The sequence below is a fragment of the Bombus vosnesenskii genome, unplaced genomic scaffold (genome assembly GCF_011952255.1).
Source record: "Bombus vosnesenskii isolate JDL3184/JDL3185 unplaced genomic scaffold, Bvos_JDL3184-5_v1.1 scf7180000013263, whole genome shotgun sequence".
Taxonomy (NCBI): Eukaryota; Metazoa; Arthropoda; class Insecta; order Hymenoptera; family Apidae; genus Bombus; species Bombus vosnesenskii.
Genome location: NW_022882923.1, coordinates 1,058,273 through 1,076,075, shown reverse-complemented (window position 1 = coordinate 1,076,075; position 17,803 = coordinate 1,058,273). Strand labels below are relative to the sequence as shown.

The 17,803-nt window shown below is 37.9% G+C and overlaps 1 protein-coding gene and 2 non-coding genes across 3 annotated transcripts in view; all 3 read right to left on the bottom strand.

Annotated features, from left to right (window-relative positions):
• The window catches only part of LOC117231464 (nuclear pore complex protein Nup88), a 72,757-nt gene extending 60,891 nt beyond the window's left edge, over window positions 1-11,866 (bottom strand). Inside the window, exon 1 of the mRNA XM_033489926.1 lies at window positions 11,583-11,866. Within this exon, the coding sequence (XP_033345817.1) occupies window positions 11,583-11,786 (204 nt within the window). The 5' untranslated portion in view covers window positions 11,787-11,866. The remainder of the gene's footprint in view (window positions 1-11,582) is intronic.
• A 532-nt stretch (window positions 11,867-12,398) lies between these two features.
• Trnat-agu lies at window positions 12,399-12,472 on the bottom strand. The gene has a single exon. It is a non-coding gene; the product is annotated as a tRNA-Thr (tRNA).
• A 1,674-nt stretch (window positions 12,473-14,146) lies between these two features.
• Trnan-guu lies at window positions 14,147-14,220 on the bottom strand. The gene has a single exon. It is a non-coding gene; the product is annotated as a tRNA-Asn (tRNA).
• Window positions 14,221-17,803: the final 3,583 nt, after the last annotated feature.

The following is a 17,803-nucleotide window of genomic DNA, read 5'->3' as shown; positions in this document are numbered from 1 at the left end:
GATTTTTACGTATTATGAATTTTACGCAAATCTTCACTACCTTTATTCGATTACCTATATTCTACAGATTACATATGTCTATATTTATCTACAATATCTTCTTTCCCTCTGTGCTAAAAAATCGATTTAACCCTCTATAATATTTTAATACCACGTAACTTAAATGGGTTTCGTTTCAACCTTCAAAATATACGAAATGCGATCGAACGTCTTTGAGAATCCGATGCCTGCGGCTGCCAGCCACGATGCTGGGTTATCGTATCGGCGTTACGAGCGTCGTAAAATGTTATAGTTGCGTTATAACAAGCCATGAGAAACGGTGGCATGTGCTGAGAAAAACGAAGGAGGTTAAACAGCGAAAACGACCGAGTTTGCATTTATGTATCACTGCGAGTGTAAATTGTCGGGCCAGCGTGTAAAAAGGGGGCGCGAAATCAACGATTTATTGCGATGTAAAGAGCGAAAGCCCTGATTATTGGCACGTTCAGAAGCTCGTAAGGGTGAAACGACGCTGAACATTTTTCAGAATTGTACTTCCTATAGTCGAACTTACCCTAATTAGCAATCTTTTCGGTTTTTTATTAACAGAATCATGAAAACTATGAGAAGTTAGAGCATTTATTTCAACGTCAATGTTGATTGTGTTTGTTTAAAACAATTATAAACGTTAATGCAACACAGAAAAATATACGGGTGTACGAAGAAAAGAAGAAATTTCTAACTTTGAGGTCCGAAGAGTCTGAAATTCATTCATTTAAACAAAACGTTTCTATCTGCCAGATAGTCCTAAGTGCTTGGCGCGTTACTGCACAAACGCAACAGAGACGTCTGTTTACATTATAATACCGTCGTCTATAGAGAACTCAATTAAACGTCAAACAAGATGAAATACTATGGCAACATTTTCCGAACGCTATCTTCAAATAGTTAAGTCTCGATCGTAATATCGACGTCTACGGTAAGTTACGAATGAAAATCGCGCTTAACGACGGCGATAAGGGAAAACTCGGCCTCGCGTTCCTCCTCGACGTGGCAGGTAAAGCTTATAGCTTGTAATATAAAGCCCAGTTCGGCGAGACGAAGTCGGAATAAACGGAAATTACCGGGGCCATCTTGTAATTATACGGCTAATAGGAAGGTAATTTAGTGTCTCGAACTCGAGTTACCAGTGCTGCGGACGACGTCTGTAGAAGCGGTTGGTAGCCTGCGTTGCCGCGGTCTTCGCGGAAAATTAAAATAATAAACGGCATCGTTAGGATTCATCATCTGATTTTAATTTCCATTCCAAAATGATTGCGCATTATCTCCGGGCCGCCCCGTAACACCGTTTCTGGATTTACTGCTCCAGGGCCAAGCCAGACGTTGCTCACCCGCTCGTTCGTTCACCACCTCCCTCCTCTTCGCCCCTTTTCCCTTCGTCTTCTCTAATTTTATAACCTTATTCTTTAACCGATTCTCAGAGAGACTATTCGTTCTCCATGTATCTATCCTTTTTCTTGATTTCGAAGAATCTCCAAATGATTTGATATTTACAGGTTATCGTGGATGAAGTTTCTGCGTTCAAGAATTTCTTTGAATATTATTTCTTTTGTTTGTATTGCATTGTAATTCCTTTTGATATTATCGTCTCGTATATATTGACGTTTCATCTAATATTAGACAATGAGAAAATATTTGAGGGTATTTGTTTGACTGTATCGATTTCGAAAATAAAAAATTACCAACGACAGCGTTAACATAAGTTTCTTTGATGATAGATTTAAAGGGTTAGGAATGCGTGGGGAAAGAACAATTGCAGGGTGGATTGAACGCGTTATTACAGACGTAAAAAGATTGAAGACAATTTTTTAAATCCATCTAAATTGATACGTAACTTTGCGTAAGAACGATGAAAACAGGTATTGAAAAAGTTTCGTGTAATGCAGCAGATTTCTAATAAAAGCAACGTCGTAACACTGCCTTCGATATAGTAGCCAACTCGCTTGACTTTGTCGCAGTTACGGCAGTTGCAGGGCTGTTCAAATTTCACCTAGCTTTTACGACTATAAGACTATGCAATCTTACGTAGAAAAGCGAGCCGTTACGTTGCTTGATATAAAATGTAGCGATGAAATTGTATTTCAGTTACTTAGGTACTAAATAAGTTTTTAAGTTCGAACCTCAAAGCTCTAAAGTATATCTATTTTCTCTACAAGTATTTCATTTCAATTTGAAAAATTAACTTCACCTCGAATTCAAAATTTCGTAATCTGTATCATTTTTCCTCTGTCCCCTTTAAACTAATTCTAACAGATGAAACAAGTCCACGATGCTGTCTAAAAATTCCTACAAGCATTGCATGAGAAACAAACTACGAACTACTAATTGTTCAAACAATGTCATAAATATTATCCTGTACCTTTCCAATTTCACGTCCAGTGGAACAGGAATAAAATCTTTTGGCATAGAAGCAATACGAAAAAATCCCTATCACCAATCTGGTTGTCTTATCAATATACACGACGGAAACGTTATAGCAAACATTCAATTTATTAATAAACTTGGCCAGAATAGCTATTTAAATCGCCGCGTTGCTGAATATTCTTGTCGAATGTGTGAATTATGTGCCGATCATTATGTCGTAGTAGCGGGAGAGCGAACATTTCGACACGGTTTTATAGGAAAAACGGAGGTGAAAGCGTCGCGGTGGCGCATCCCCCATCTCGCGCGACCGACCAAAAAATATGCGCCCGACAATTTTTTGTTTTTTTCCCCAGAATCCTCGGCCATCTCTCGTCGTACGTTTCTACGGACGCGTGTTATCGCGATCGTAACGACACGAGGGCGCGACCGCGAGTACGCATCGGACGTGCGTCCCGACGATTTTGGAAAATAAAGTTTATCGCCTTCGTGGCCTCGCAGCCACTCCATATAATGGCTTGTCCGCTCGAAAATGTGAAAAGTATTACGTCGTTGCTCGTAGATTTCGACGTAATTTTTATGATGCCGCGCCAGCTCAACGTGTCGGCGAATACGATGATGGGAACGCGTTTTAGGACGAAATCTACCACCTTCTGTAACGATACATTGTGCGAACGGTCGTGAAGGAAGACTATGAAATTACTATTTTAACAAATTTTGCTTTTTCAACACCGCGTCCTAATGTATACTAATTCTTATCATTTTAACGTTTCAGAGTTAAACGTTTATTTTCTAGATCGAGAATTCAGACAAATATATTTGATACTTACGCGAGGTTAAATATAAAAAAAAAAAAAAAAAAAAATAATAAAAAGAACGAATTTCAATATTATCACTGTTTCGTTACTTGCAACAAATTGGAAAACTAGCAAATTTACAAAAATTAGCGAAGAAGTAGAAAGAAACGATACCTGCCGCTTACTACGGAATTATCCAATATTTATCATCACGTCACAAAATTATTACCATTTATGCCTATAAATCTCACGATCTACAAAAATAGCTAATATATAAATCATCACGACTCGCTCCACCAAGATTAGTTACCAAAATCTCCTTGGACTATCAAAATCTTTCATCCTCTGGATTCCTTCTAATGACAATTTTAAAGATACGAAACTTGGAAATACCTGGAGTAAGGGGATCTGATTGTGTACAGGGTGTACGGTTAGGTAAATGGCTAATTAACATTACAACTACCCGGCAGGAATCTCTGGTCGTCTCGGCAGCATTGCTGATGTTCCGGTCGCGTTCTCGCCGGTGGCGGCGTTGTTCGTACTCGCGTAATTTAAGTGTGCCACCGAAGACACGGTTTCGCCATGCGACGCCCGGCATTATCATGGTAATTTGTTAGAAACAAACATTATAATTCCAGCAAGAGAAGAGAAGAGAAGGAGGCGAGGAAGCTCGGGTACCGCGACGTTGGGACTCGCGGCTCTTTGCCACCGCTGGAGGAAGAGGGTTGTGTCTCCGTAGAGGTGGCAAGAGACTGAAGAAAAGTGGTAGGAGACCAGGACCGGGCGCTTTGCTCGGAACGGCCAAGGGTTAAGACTTGGTACCCAAGTTAAAGGCGTAAGATCTACCGTGTTTTGGACAGTGTCCATTGTCTTGGGGTTATTTATTAGAGACGGCGCCGCTGGCTTCTCGTCGTCGACGCGGCGAAGACCAAACTAAGATGGTACTCTGTGCCACATAACGGTGCTGGGATTTATATCTTGGTCCACAACCAAAACGCCATTATGCCATGGCTATGCCGGAACCCCTTCTCACCCGCCAACACTGCTGCCCAAGGATCTTCAACGGAACGGGAGATTCTGCTTGTACACGATTCCGTGGGTGATTAAGTCGCATGGATGGCCGCAAAGTTTTCCATTTAAATGGATGGCAATTAGCCGTGATCAGTCTTATTGTTCGAGCTGGTAGTACAATGGCATTAAGACCAGCCTTCTGTGTGCGCTGTCGCTGAAATTATTGCTCCCTGTGTATGAAACAAACATCGATGTCTCCTTTATCTGGTATATAGAGTGTTTCTACGTATTTGAACGCTGCTTATAAAGTCGGATGAGTCTATTCCCTAACGCATATAGTTTAATATCCGAGCAAAGATATCGGTCTGAGAATTAATATGAATTGGTAAAATAAGATTTTTTTATAAAAGAAGATCCATTCGAAGAAGCATTTTAAGATGGTTTGATAACTATATTACAGTCGTATGTCAGAAATAAATGCCAAGTTTCGGATAACTACCGTGAAACGTTATAAAACGAATAATAGATGAATCGGTTCGATGCAGGGTGAAAACTCTCCAAGTGTCCGCCCGGAGGAAGTCGAAGAGGAACGGGACTTGAGGGACTAGAAAAGAGGGCGTGAGAAGGGGAAAAAGAGAAAGAGGTCGAACGTGCGCGTCTTCGAGCTCAGCTTCGGTAAAGAAGAGTAGTAGGGGGATGAACTCGCGCAGCCACCACTAAAATCCGTGCTGTGTGCCACTTCCTGCGCGAGGTGGAGCCGTGGAATTATTAGATATGCAACCGCGACGGCTGGCCTCCTACCGGCATTATTAAACTTAGTTATGAATGCCCATTAAAACTGTAAAGGAAATGCATTAGCCTGCCAAGGTATTCTAAGGCTGACAAAGCCACCCCCTGCGGATCGCCTGAGCCACTTCAGCTCGCTTCAACTCTCACCCACCACCGGAATATCCCATCCTTCGATACTCAGGGCAATCGAACATTCTTAAAAGGGAGCTTTCTTTTCGTTTTTAATATTCATAAATGCTAGTAGGAATAGAACGAGATTGTAAACAATATCGAAATTGGAGTATTACAAGATAAATAATTTGACGAATTTATACGAAATTAATGATATTGGATTGTATATGTACCGGAGCTTAATTTTAATCTTTTGAAATCCTAGGATAGTGAAAAAAGTTAGGTTTGAGCACAAATTAGCCAGTTTATGCGCGGAGTACTAAAAACTATACCTTCTTAGAGATAAATGTAGAATTAATTTAAAATAATTAATTCCTTGTGTTATACTTCCTTCTGTTCTCTCTACAGCATTATTTTTTTTTCAAAGAAGAATCGTGAACTAAATTTTTAATACACTTATCTCGCATTTTCTGCCATTTTCAGTATTTTAAAAAGCTGATTTCCCTTTTTGTCTTTGTTTCCACCCTTGGTTCGTTCCAAGCGACCCCGCACGCGTCCCGTAAGATTTAGGTCAGGCCTCTATTTATCACAGCACAGTTTTTAGTAAATTTGTGAATCCAGTGAAAACCAAAAATGAGAAACGAAGGTCTAAAGGTCGCATTTCGCGCAACAGAATATGCGAACCAAAATTTCTTAAAAACATATTTACTTGCTATTACGAGACTAGTAAGAAAATGAAACAAAATTCATCTAACCCAGATGGGATAATGATTTTCAGTTAAAAGGAAACAATATATCGTAGATGACTATTAGCACGGAATCATTGTCATCGTATAACATCGATAATGGAGAATATTCAAAGTATGTTTTACGCATACATGCTACTTTCCAAGATACAAGGAGTATTTTAACGGTACTCCGTTTTGCATGTATACTGCCTTCTTGGAAAGATAAAGCCAGTGTCTTGGCTGAAAGTTACATATAGACATGCTTAAAGGGTGTAAAAGTTACAAGATTATATTCAAAGTTTTTATACGTTCCAAAATTCGAAAAAAATAAACTATACCTTCAGTAAAAAAAAGTATTATTTTGATTAACCACTTACATACGAAACGTCTACGTAAAAGTTTCAGCGTTAATTGTAATAATTTTAAATATCAACGCTTGAGAGCTATGTTTTCATAATCTCAGCCACAAGAAAATCAAAAAGTAAAAGATTCAACTTTCTATTCGAGAGTAAAAAGGACACACGATCCTCTGTTCGAAAGATCAGACGAGAGTTACAACGCTTGATGAGAAGACGTCTCGATGGAACGCAAAGCCTGGGCTTCGACACATATTTGTTTTACACCCTGTACGGTGATGAATTCCGTGTACGGTCGTACAAGCAAACGACGGGGGTGCAGGATGATCCACCAGTCAGTTGACAGGCACAGGTTAGGTGGTCTTGTACGTGCTACTGAACGAGGAGGTACGTGGAGCAATAAAATTCACGGGAAGTGTTTTACATTGGTAGAGTGGAGCCCTGTGTGCACTGTGGACAGGGGCGCCAGGGTGAGAGAGAGCCTCGACGAATTCAGTAAGTGGCGGACAATGGCTTTTGTGGTAGACATGGACCACCTCATACCTCTTTTCTCTCCTTCCCTTCTCTGCCATGCGTATTTCGTTCTACCACCATGCCACGCTGATACATTTTCGCTGCTGCGTCGTTTTCTTTCTTTCTTCAACGAGCGTTGGGGATTGTGATGCGATGTCGAAAAAGAAACGCAACTTTAGGCAGTAGCTATGTAGTACGAATTTCCCTCGTTTGTTAATGGTCGTATGCATATACATACATACGTATATGAGTATAGAGTGATGCTGATACAAATTCGTGGTGGAAATTGGGTTAAACCATTTGGGGTGCCTTTATGGTCGGAGAAAATCAAGTGGTTCGTTTAATGTATCTGACAGTCGTTTCTAACGCGTTTCTTACTAGATCCATCTTATTATAATTTTCAGTTAATCCATTAAGAACCAAGGTTGTATAAAAAAAAAACATTTCAGTTGTAATTTTTTATTTTTTCAGTCAATTCTGTTTTATACTTGATTTTCTTTTCGTTGCTGTATCTTCTTTCACCAAGATCCTACAATTTTATAAACTATTCTTGTTTAAATTCTGAAATTCTTTTAGGGTCTCACTTACATAATAATAAATCTCTGTACAGTATGTATTTACATATTATTCTAATACACATTTCATATCTTGATATATGTCTCTCAATAATGCTATTTAATATTCTTTAATTTATTTCTGTAGTATAAGCCAGTGTTTGATCCTTAATGCATTAATAATTCCTTATTATATCCATTTAAGAAAATTTTATAGTAATTTTCTTCCATACATAAAGAAGCACCAAGCGTAAGATAAACGTTACAACACACAGTTTGAAAATATTTCCAGCGACTGAGAAACGGAGAATAATCTGATTAAAGCTAGACACCTAGCTTTTTTTCGTACTCTGTACGTTTGGAAGCACGCGTGTAGCTACGCGACCACCCCTACACGTGTATTCTTATTGCCACGCGGTATACCAGCGTGTCCGAGTATTTACCTCTGGCAAGAAACCTCGTTGTAGGTACAAATGTCACCGTAAAATTGCTTTTTAATTATCGTCCAGAGGATTTTGCTTATTACGTGATATTCCATTCTTTCAGCCTGAGACAGGATTTTCCGTTGTGCGTTTCGACCTTGGAACGCCATTCAGAGAGTAACCACTTTTAATTTAGATAAGATGACCTCTTCCTACTGGATAGTACGTAGAAAAGCTCACGTAAGCTAGGTGAATTGCTACCGTACCATACATCGAAAGGATCTCACACCTTCTTTGTTCCTTTAACATACTAGAACTATCTATGATCGAGATACAAAGCTTGTTCTAAAGAGATCAAAATGAAAGATATTTGCAAAAATCCAGTCTTGTGAATTTATCAAATTTTCATAAAAAATTACAAATTGATGGTCTTTATCGATAATTCCAGTAACGACAAAAAAGATATTACTACATCAGAATTTTCGCGTTATTCTTCAACTTTCGAGAAGTCAGAAGAACGTGAGAAGCTACGAGCAGTGACGATCGAATTCGATTATTTTCCATAGATCACCGCGTGACTTGACGATCCTAGAGTACAGGAAAGAATTAAAACTTGTAGGTGGGAACGGGGCTAGAAGGAGGAAGGCTTGTTATCTCGACGAGAAGGACGGGCAATTCGTTAGAGCGGCGGTAAATTCGCGAATTAAAGAACTTATTCCATTTGGGCAGCCAAAGGGGTGTGAACGCTTCCTCGTTCGTATTATCTCGCGTCGAGCGAGAAGAACAAAAAGGGTGGTGGTGCAGGTAGAGGGAAACAGAAAGGCGAGGACCAACGACGGTAGGGAATAACCTGTACGAACGACCAGGGGGTGGGTGTCGGTGGGGTCGGTTGGAAGGAAGACGAAGGGAGAAAGAGCAGAGAAAGGGACAGAGAGGACGCGTTTAGACGTTCGTTCCGCTGGTAACAAAGATAACTCTATGCAATAAAAATGATTCAAAGTTTCCCGCGGCGGATGGTGGTTCCGATGGCGGAGCGGTTGACAATAGCGCGTCTTTGTCTCCGCCCCACACCCTGATGCTACCCCGCGTTGCCTCTTTCGCCCTCCTCATCTCGTCGCCACCCCCTTCTACACTGCCTCGTCCGTATCCTGCGACACCTATCTTCCGGTTTAAAGTCCCGCCGTGCGCGCCAGGGAGGAACCTCGCTAACTTTTATTATTTACGACCGATATTTCAGTCGGCCAACGCGCATGCACGTACCGGCCATAAAGTGGCCCTTGGAACTCGGCGACGATTCAATTGAGTCTTAGAAAAATTATCAAACGAGTCTTGGTCGTTCAGAATCATTGCCCTCGATGTTAACTATGTGTAAGGTGAGAAAAATAAGAGAACAGGTTATTAGGTATGATACAGGTTACTAGTTCGTTGCTTCGCAATTGGATCACGTTTGGTTTGGGTTTGTCAATGTTTTCTCGAGACTCTTCGTAAATATTCTAGAAATGAGCGTTTTAAGGGTATTGTGTAGAAAGTGGATGTTGATAAGTAGATATCTAGTGAAACATTTTAAAAGCATGTAATGTGAAATTTAATGATTTAGAGAAATATACGTCAGTTGTCGCTTTAATTGCTTGTTGCGTGTTACTAAGGCGTTATACCTATTGACAGACGTGAAACAAATATAGATTAATGTATTATGTATACTTCAAAAGGATGTACAGTAGGTTAGTAATAATTGATTAATCTTATCCCAGAAGATACGTATTGATAACAGATATATAAAGAGAATTTAAAACGAATGTAATTAAATAAGTGAAGCGACGAATAATAAAATTGTAATTGGTCGATTCGTAGGCAGAAATGTGTCTCTCTCGTTTAGAAATAAAACAAATGTTATATTACAAGAATATATTTTAACTCAGTTTTTAAAATCATCGCGCACGCCAAAAACGTATTGCTTTATGAACAATTGCTACTCCCCATACTTCCATCTACCCAATAAAATTCTACCAACCCAACAAGTCCTTTAAATTTTTTCTGGAGATTCTGGAGATCGAGTAGGGAGGAACAGCTACAGAAATATCCATAGAAAAAGGGGTGGACCGGCAGAAGCGGATAGAGGCACCTCAGGATTTTCCCTTATCAAATCAACGGGTGAGCGAGCGATGATCGGTCCCCGAAGAGAATGAGAGAGATAGAAAAAGGAAGAGGACGAAAGAGGTTGACCCTTGGCGAGACTTCTCTATTCCCCCTCGGCGCGTACTCTTTATCTACCTACCTACGAATACCCATACGTAACCCAGTTGAAGGGTCTGAATTTGCATTTTATTCGCAGTTGTGGACCGCGGGTTCGTGGGTAACGTTCCTCCGCGGTACGGACATTTATTTTAATTAAATTACTCCGGAGCGTCGAACAACCCATTTCCTATAAATTATCCCCTCACCGGTCTTTTGGTCTCTCGCGCGTCCGCTTGGTCGGTCGCGGTGGCGCGCGAGCGCATACACCAGGACACCCAGGCATTAATGTACCCGCTGATCCCACGGTGCCATTGAAATGAAATAAAAGCACAGCCGAGAACGAAACGTTCTGCCCATTCTCACCGTAGCGAGTTCGCCATGCCGCTTCCCTTTCATTTACCACGTAATCATTTTCCACTAGCGCGCGTATGTACGTACACCGATTAACCAGCGGGACATGGTTGTAGTGAGAGGCGCACGCGCCCTCCCCTACAAGTGTGTATATTGGTATCGTGGACCATAATTTAGCCAGAGCTTAATCGGTCCGAATCAAAAGTTCGCCGGAGAAAACGCTTTCGCGGTAATCGTCGTAAAGCGAACGCATCGTGCCGCGGTAATGGTCCAGGTTATCGAGCAACTTCTGCTTAACCAACGACCAAATGTCACTCCCGTTTTCACGGAACCATTAGTCCGACCAAAGTGATCGGAGCCCTTTTCGCACGACTGTCGTAATTTCTTTCATTGCTTGGGAATTTAAGCTTATCCGTTGAATGTACTTTTAACGATCGAGATTTTTAATTGGAATAAGAGCATAGCGTAAATGGGTTGGTGAAAAGCGAGTTAGGAAGGTTTATCACGTTTATCGATGACTGGGTTTTCATTCTATACTTAGGCTGTATTCTATTTGTACATGGTAAACTTTTACGGATATCAATTACGAGGGTTGATTGCCACATTTCTTTTGACGACAAAATTTTGCATATATATAATCCTTAATAATAATCGATATCCAAAGAAAATTTAATGACTGAACAAATGGGTGACCAATTAATAAAAGTGTAAGAATGAGATTCGTAAAATCGAAATTTGTATGAGTCATTATACAAGAAAAAGTATTAAAATGAATCTGCACAAAATTTTTAAACATAATAATATTACTGCATTAAAACATAATAAATACAAATTGCTGCTTCAGTATAATTTTTACTGTACTGATTGTACACTTTTAACACTAATATACTATAAATTTTTTAATTTTTCGGAATTCTTTTAATACAGATTATATAAAAACAGGTTACAGTATAGAAAGTAGTTTCTAGATATCAATAAGTAAAATTTATATAGCATTCATAACAAAAAGTATACTATTTTCATGTATCAAAGAAAAATATTTTTTTAATTTTCACGATAAAGTTTGAATAATTTAAAAGAACGAAGTATACTATCGTTTTATTTCCATTATATGATGCTACTACATGTTATAGAAGTTTAAACGTACAAAGACAATAAAGCAATGCGCTTGCGCACATTTTAAGAAACGTTATGGAGGTTAGTTAGGTCTGTATACAACAAAGTATTAGACGTAAATGTATACTTCATCACTGATTTCAATTCATTTTTGTAGAAATCATGCAATCTGTCTTTGAATTAAATGTTGTTGACTTACTTGATAAGGAACATCGTTTTTTCCACGCGCTGCCGCAACGTTTAATGCCATCACACAAAATTCCTTCGGATTCCACACGTACAGCATATTGTCACGAATTTCTAAGATATTCCTCGTATCCTTAATATTCTTTGGCAAACTCTCCACCAAATCTACAAACAAACGTTCTTCGTTCAAACGAAGCGGATCCGTATACGAATTCATTTTCGTGCGAAACGAGGTTATAACACGGCGCACTACACCAAACGACAACAACGAAGTTCCTTCACTGGTATATTTGGCGCGCAAGGCAGCCACCTTTGCAAAGTCACATATGCGTGGCGACACTGTCGCGTAAACTTGGTTATTCGTCTTCAGATTTTATTGTGTTTTTCTCTAATAAATTCAAATAAAAGAAAATACATAACAAACTAAGGCTATTTATTCTTTAATATCAGGTTATGATACGAATAGTATAAAAGTATAGACTATTTTTTTATTTATATATGTATGTTCGACTTCAGAATATTTTTCATACAGATAACATTATGCTGATTTTATATTAATAAAAATTTATTAAAAGACTGATGAGTTTGTATTTTACTTGTAATATATTGTATTTTCTTATATGCAAATTTCTAAAGTATGTATACATGTATACATTTACGTCAATAATGTATATATATATATATATGTCAATATGTATATCATATCGTATGTATAAAAATTATTGTTTTACAAAAATATAAAAATCCGATTTCATTTATTTCAATACAAGCATTTCGATTTTATTTTTATATGTCGGGGAAAAATAAAAATACTTGCTTCTACGAGCGAAGGCCCCGGAGGGATTCGAACCCTCGATCTCCTGTTTACTAGACAGGCGCTTTAACCAACTAAGCCACGGCGCCGTTGAAATCAGATTTTTATAACTTCTAATTTATAGATAGAAATTTGTAACAATTTTGTGTACAGACGATTTATATTTTTTTTTCTTTATTTAAACCAACCAAGACAAAACTTGGCCAATCAAAATGAAATTTTCTGGATATCATAGACTAAAATAGGAGACCTGAAATATAAAATCCTAGCTTCGAAAAATCATGCATTCGAATACAAATACCTATATACGTATGTATAATAGATCCTTTAATGCTAGCATGAATATGGCTGAGGTACAAATATACGTTACGTATATATTACACTCAAAACTACTTAATGAACGAAAAGAAACGATCCTTTTAACCTCTTAGGTACGGTTGCATTTTGTGCAGGGCTGTTTCTCTGTACGACAGAGTTTGACGCGAATTACGCGTAAACGATACAGCACTGCAATGTATAATGGATAATGCTGTTCTCTACGCAAGCACATTGGAATGAATTTTTTGATAATTAAATTATAATTTTTCTCAAAGATATAATGCATATACTTTAACTTGAATAATTTATTTTAATAATTAATAATACAATTGAGTGTGATATATTTTAAAGCAAGGAACGACACATAGACTCACGTTACTCATAGCGCGATAGTGTTTTTCAAATTGCTCTTTCTTTCTTCTGTTTTGAAGCGACATTCTGAGGTTGAAGATTCTAAAAAATTAGAAGGATACGGATCGGCCTGTTAAAAAGAACATCTAATAATGGTATATTTATTTTAACGGAAAGTAACAATTGATGTCTGATACTGACAATCAAAAATTGATACTGATATCAAAAACAAAGATTATATATTCTACTTGTATATTGTTAACACTATTATAAAACATTGTGAGAATGAAAATAGTGTAAAGCAAGACAAATGAAATACATCATTTAATTCAAACGGTGAGCGAATGAATCAGTAGAGTGGCGCGTTGTAATATAAGATGACATCCGCGAAAGCCACTATAGTGGCGCATCGCACCTAAGGGGTAAAAAACAGACATCAATATTGGTTGTGTTAAATAAATCACGAAAACACTGTCGCCAACAAGATCTAATAGCAGCGAAGATTTATTACATATATAGGGGGTGTGTAGGGACCTGTATCTTCAGAACGCATGACCGCGAAACTAAGATACATTTTACATCGACAATTTTATCCAATGATGCCTATCAAATTTTGTCCCGATCGGCCACTGGTGCCATTTGAAATAACATACTATTAATATAAATTGGAAGCAAATATTACATACCATTTATTTCAATACTTCTGTGCTAATAATCATTAAATAATTAATCATGAAAGACTACTTTTAAAAACAATCAGTTTAGTTTCAGATTTAAACATCTACATTTCAAACACAATTTCTTCATAATAATCTCATTTCATTTCATCATAGTCTTATCCCATAATCAAATTCGCATAACTGAATTTTACCTTTAATCTATTAACATCGACTTCGTGCACCCAATATGTAATATTTGATGATAATCTTCCTAGTAAAACAATAATTATAGTCTCTCAATTATAAAATAACGTTAGTAGTATTACTCTACTTGAAAATGTTATTGTTAATGTTAAAATCAGGTGCAAGCGAATGAAAGATATTGATTTTACGCTTATTATTGTATGCGTAAAAGATTCCAAAAACAAAAGAAACCGCCCCCGGGTGGGCTCGAACCACCAACCTTTCGGTTAACAGCCGAACGCGCTAACCGATTGCGCCACGGAGGCCGATGGTAGCGATGTTTTTTAAGAAGATGACAGTTATTTTATTTTTATTTTATTATATTTCGTTATCAAACTCATATAATTGATATGTTTAACTGCTTAATAAATGTTGAATCTATTTTCGCATATTTTGTTTAATATTATTTCTGAATATTCTTCGTTTGTAATGATATAAAAATGGAAGACGATTTTTCACTTCGATGTGATTTGTAATACGTATATAGTACATCGGTATTGAAAGAGATAATTTTACGTTTATTCAATAAAAAAATATGAAATTAATAAATATACCTAATTCTTTGGTATACTTAGTGTGAAGCATATACAATAGCATAGTAGTTTTTATACAACAGTTCGGGAGAATATAACCTCTCAACTTATAACGTTTTACATTTTCATATCACTATGTATGTTTTCAAATGAATCATATGAGATATCGAAAGCGTTATTATGAAAAGAAGAAAAAAAAGAAGGAAAAGAAACGGAATGGAACTGTACGGTAACACATTAAATACGAAGACAGCAGTCTATACATATTAAACTCGTTCAAAGCTAAACATTAAAAAATAGTATCCAATTTTCTTAATCTTCACTCCTGCAAGTTAGTATAATATGATATACATTTTTTAAACTTCTGTCTCGTTTGTATCAAACGTCTCGTTTATCTTCGATAAAATATGTAAAATCATATCTCAAACGCATATCGAACAGATGTAGCTCACTTAGGACCTACTGCTAACGAAATATGTATCAGTCCCTGAACCGGCAGTGAAAGAAGGGCTGCGTCGAAAGAGGACTACAATGCGTGGTGTGCTAACCAGGAAATAGTCCGGCAGTTGCGTCGAAGCTATATACGGTTAATTAAATGGGGTTGGCTCATTAGTAACTGTCTATATGCAAGGCGATGGCCGAGATGCGATTGGAGGGTGGTCCCAAGGTGATTTATCCGTCACGATGGATCGCAGATGTTCGACTGGTACGTGGCATGGGTCGTCACAATCCCGTAATTAGGAACGCGTTTCGTTTATACGCATGCATAATGAAATCATGTTCCTTTTTTTCATATGATGGATCGATGATAACGCTTGTAATTGTCACGTGACATGCATGGATTATTTCAATATATGCGAGTCTTTATCGAGTAGAATGTTATTCTTGTCGATTTAAAAAATTGTTATGATATACTTGAATATTCTTATATAAGAGAAGTATTTGCAAGTAACGTCATTATGAATCATTTCTAACATTAAGGGATTTAAAATCTATTTCTGATTAGAATGATTAAAAATGAATCGTTTTAGGAACTGTAGAAGGAGAATAATTGTAACTGCAGTTTTCTCAATGTATTTAGATACTTGTTGTCAGGTATCTCTAAGCAACTGTGCAATTCTAAAGTCATTATCTCCTAGCTACGAGCAAAATAGAAGGTTCAGAAGAAGATAAAACTTGAAGTCGTGCATTTTTACAACTGTTAGTTTTGCTGGTTCACTATTTATTACGTAACACGATCCAATTGATCCTACCCTTAAACCAGCTTTCTAAGCATACCTACCAAGAGAAGACACTTTGGTTTGGGCATGCTGACATTAACGGCCCGTTTAAATTGTGCGTTTAATTACAAGTAAGAGACAGTCGCCATGAAATTTATCGGTCACTGTTACCATTCCCTCTGTTCCTAATCTACGAAGCAGATATCTACGGCTAAACACAACAGAACAAGTCCTTCGCGCGCAATAAGACGTTCCCCGTTGCTTTTTAGTGTCTGTCCTCAACCATGTGATTAGGTTTATCAGAAACTTATGTCAGGTCTATGATAAGCGACCAATTGCAAATTCTATGAATCGCTCCTTGAGAACATAAAAAAGAAAGATAAAAATCATTCCGATTCCACTGTAAACTTCGAATTTCTTGTAAGTCACTTTTAATTTACTCTTAACTGAGAAAAGAATTTTGCGAACAGTTGAAATGAGAAATCACTCAAATTTAAGGAACTTGCTAATCATAAAAAATATGATTTCTTGGTCGAAAATGATTTAATGGACGCAGCAAAATACCATCTTTGAACAACTCACTAAAAAACCAACAAGAGAGAAACCACTGCATATATGTATATGTATAGTGTTATCAATGACACGTGAATATTAACCTGACTTTAAAATATTTGTTCTCAGTATCGAGACATTTCGTTTAAGAACAGTATGAGGAAATGTCACGTTCATAAAGAGCGCCTCTTACTGGATAGAAATTCATGCCCATAAATCTAAGCGGTTCCGCCGAGAGGTCGAATCTTTCTCTTGAGTTCACAACCCCGTGTTTTCACCTTCTCTGTTTCGCTATCAAGCTTTTCTTTCTCTCTCTTTCTGTCGTTTTACACCTCGAAAACCCGTCTCGAAAGCAAGGCACTTTGCAAGCCGCGGTTGGATGTCTATGATGAAGGTGAGCACATCCTGTAACGATGTAACGGGTGAACATTGCTCACGAAATCATGACGAATTCATTCGAACTGCGAATTACCTTCCGGTCGACGGAGTTTCGCTAAATGTCCGGAAGAGGGTACATATGCAAAACGCGTGATCATCAATATTCCATCGTGGTAAACGTGGCCGAGGAATCTGGAAATTCTGTCTTGCCCCTAGTATTTGCTTACTTCGCCGGATAAATTAGAAACCGTCGATTAATCAACAATTCTGGTTCGTTAACCGCCAGCTACCCCTTTTCTTCGTTACCCAGCTCTAGGTATATTTTGGAATTATATTACGTATTATTTTTCTTTATATGTTTGTTGTATATTATCATGTACTATTGTTATCTGAACTATTTGTCTGCATTTTTATACGAGTTAAGTTGTTGAAACATTATTGAAACGTACGAAGCTCGGAAGTAAGTTATCTTAAAGTTCCAAGAAAATAAAATGTTTCATCTGTTATTTACTTATCATTTTTACTCGATTAGCATTTGATTATTTTCTTTATCACGAAGATATATTTTCGAGAACTGTATGACAGGGTTGATTATATACTGCATAAATATCCCCAAGCAAGTTTCGTATTTCGAAGTAACAGTGGAAACCACGTTGCTGTCTGCCTAACAATCAATTTAGCCTTTGGCTTTAACATCAAAACTATGGTTGTTTCTCGATTCATCCATCAACCGATGATCGTCGGACTCGTGCGTGTGGCAGAACGAATACCGAACACCCGGTAGACAATACGTCTTAACACTCGTAGGTTATTGTGGCGTTGAAAGGGAGTAACTTATAGGGGCATTGGGAATTACCAGTTTATTATTAGGGAGATAGCATAGAGGGCCAAGATCAGGGGTTGCTGTTAATTCTCCTAACACTTGGCTCCCCGGAGAGAACACGCCGCCTTAAGACTTCCACCGTCTCAACCCATTCCGCCATGCAGCACCGACATCTTGAATCGCTGCCGTGTTAATTAGTACGACTTTAAACGCACCCGCATGTGGTGGCAATCAGGACTGGTTGAAATGATTTCGCTCGTCGCCCACGGAAAGATGTAATCTGTATTAATAACACCGTCTGAGCAACTGGCTCAACGTTTGCAATTGAAAAATCAGTCTGTTC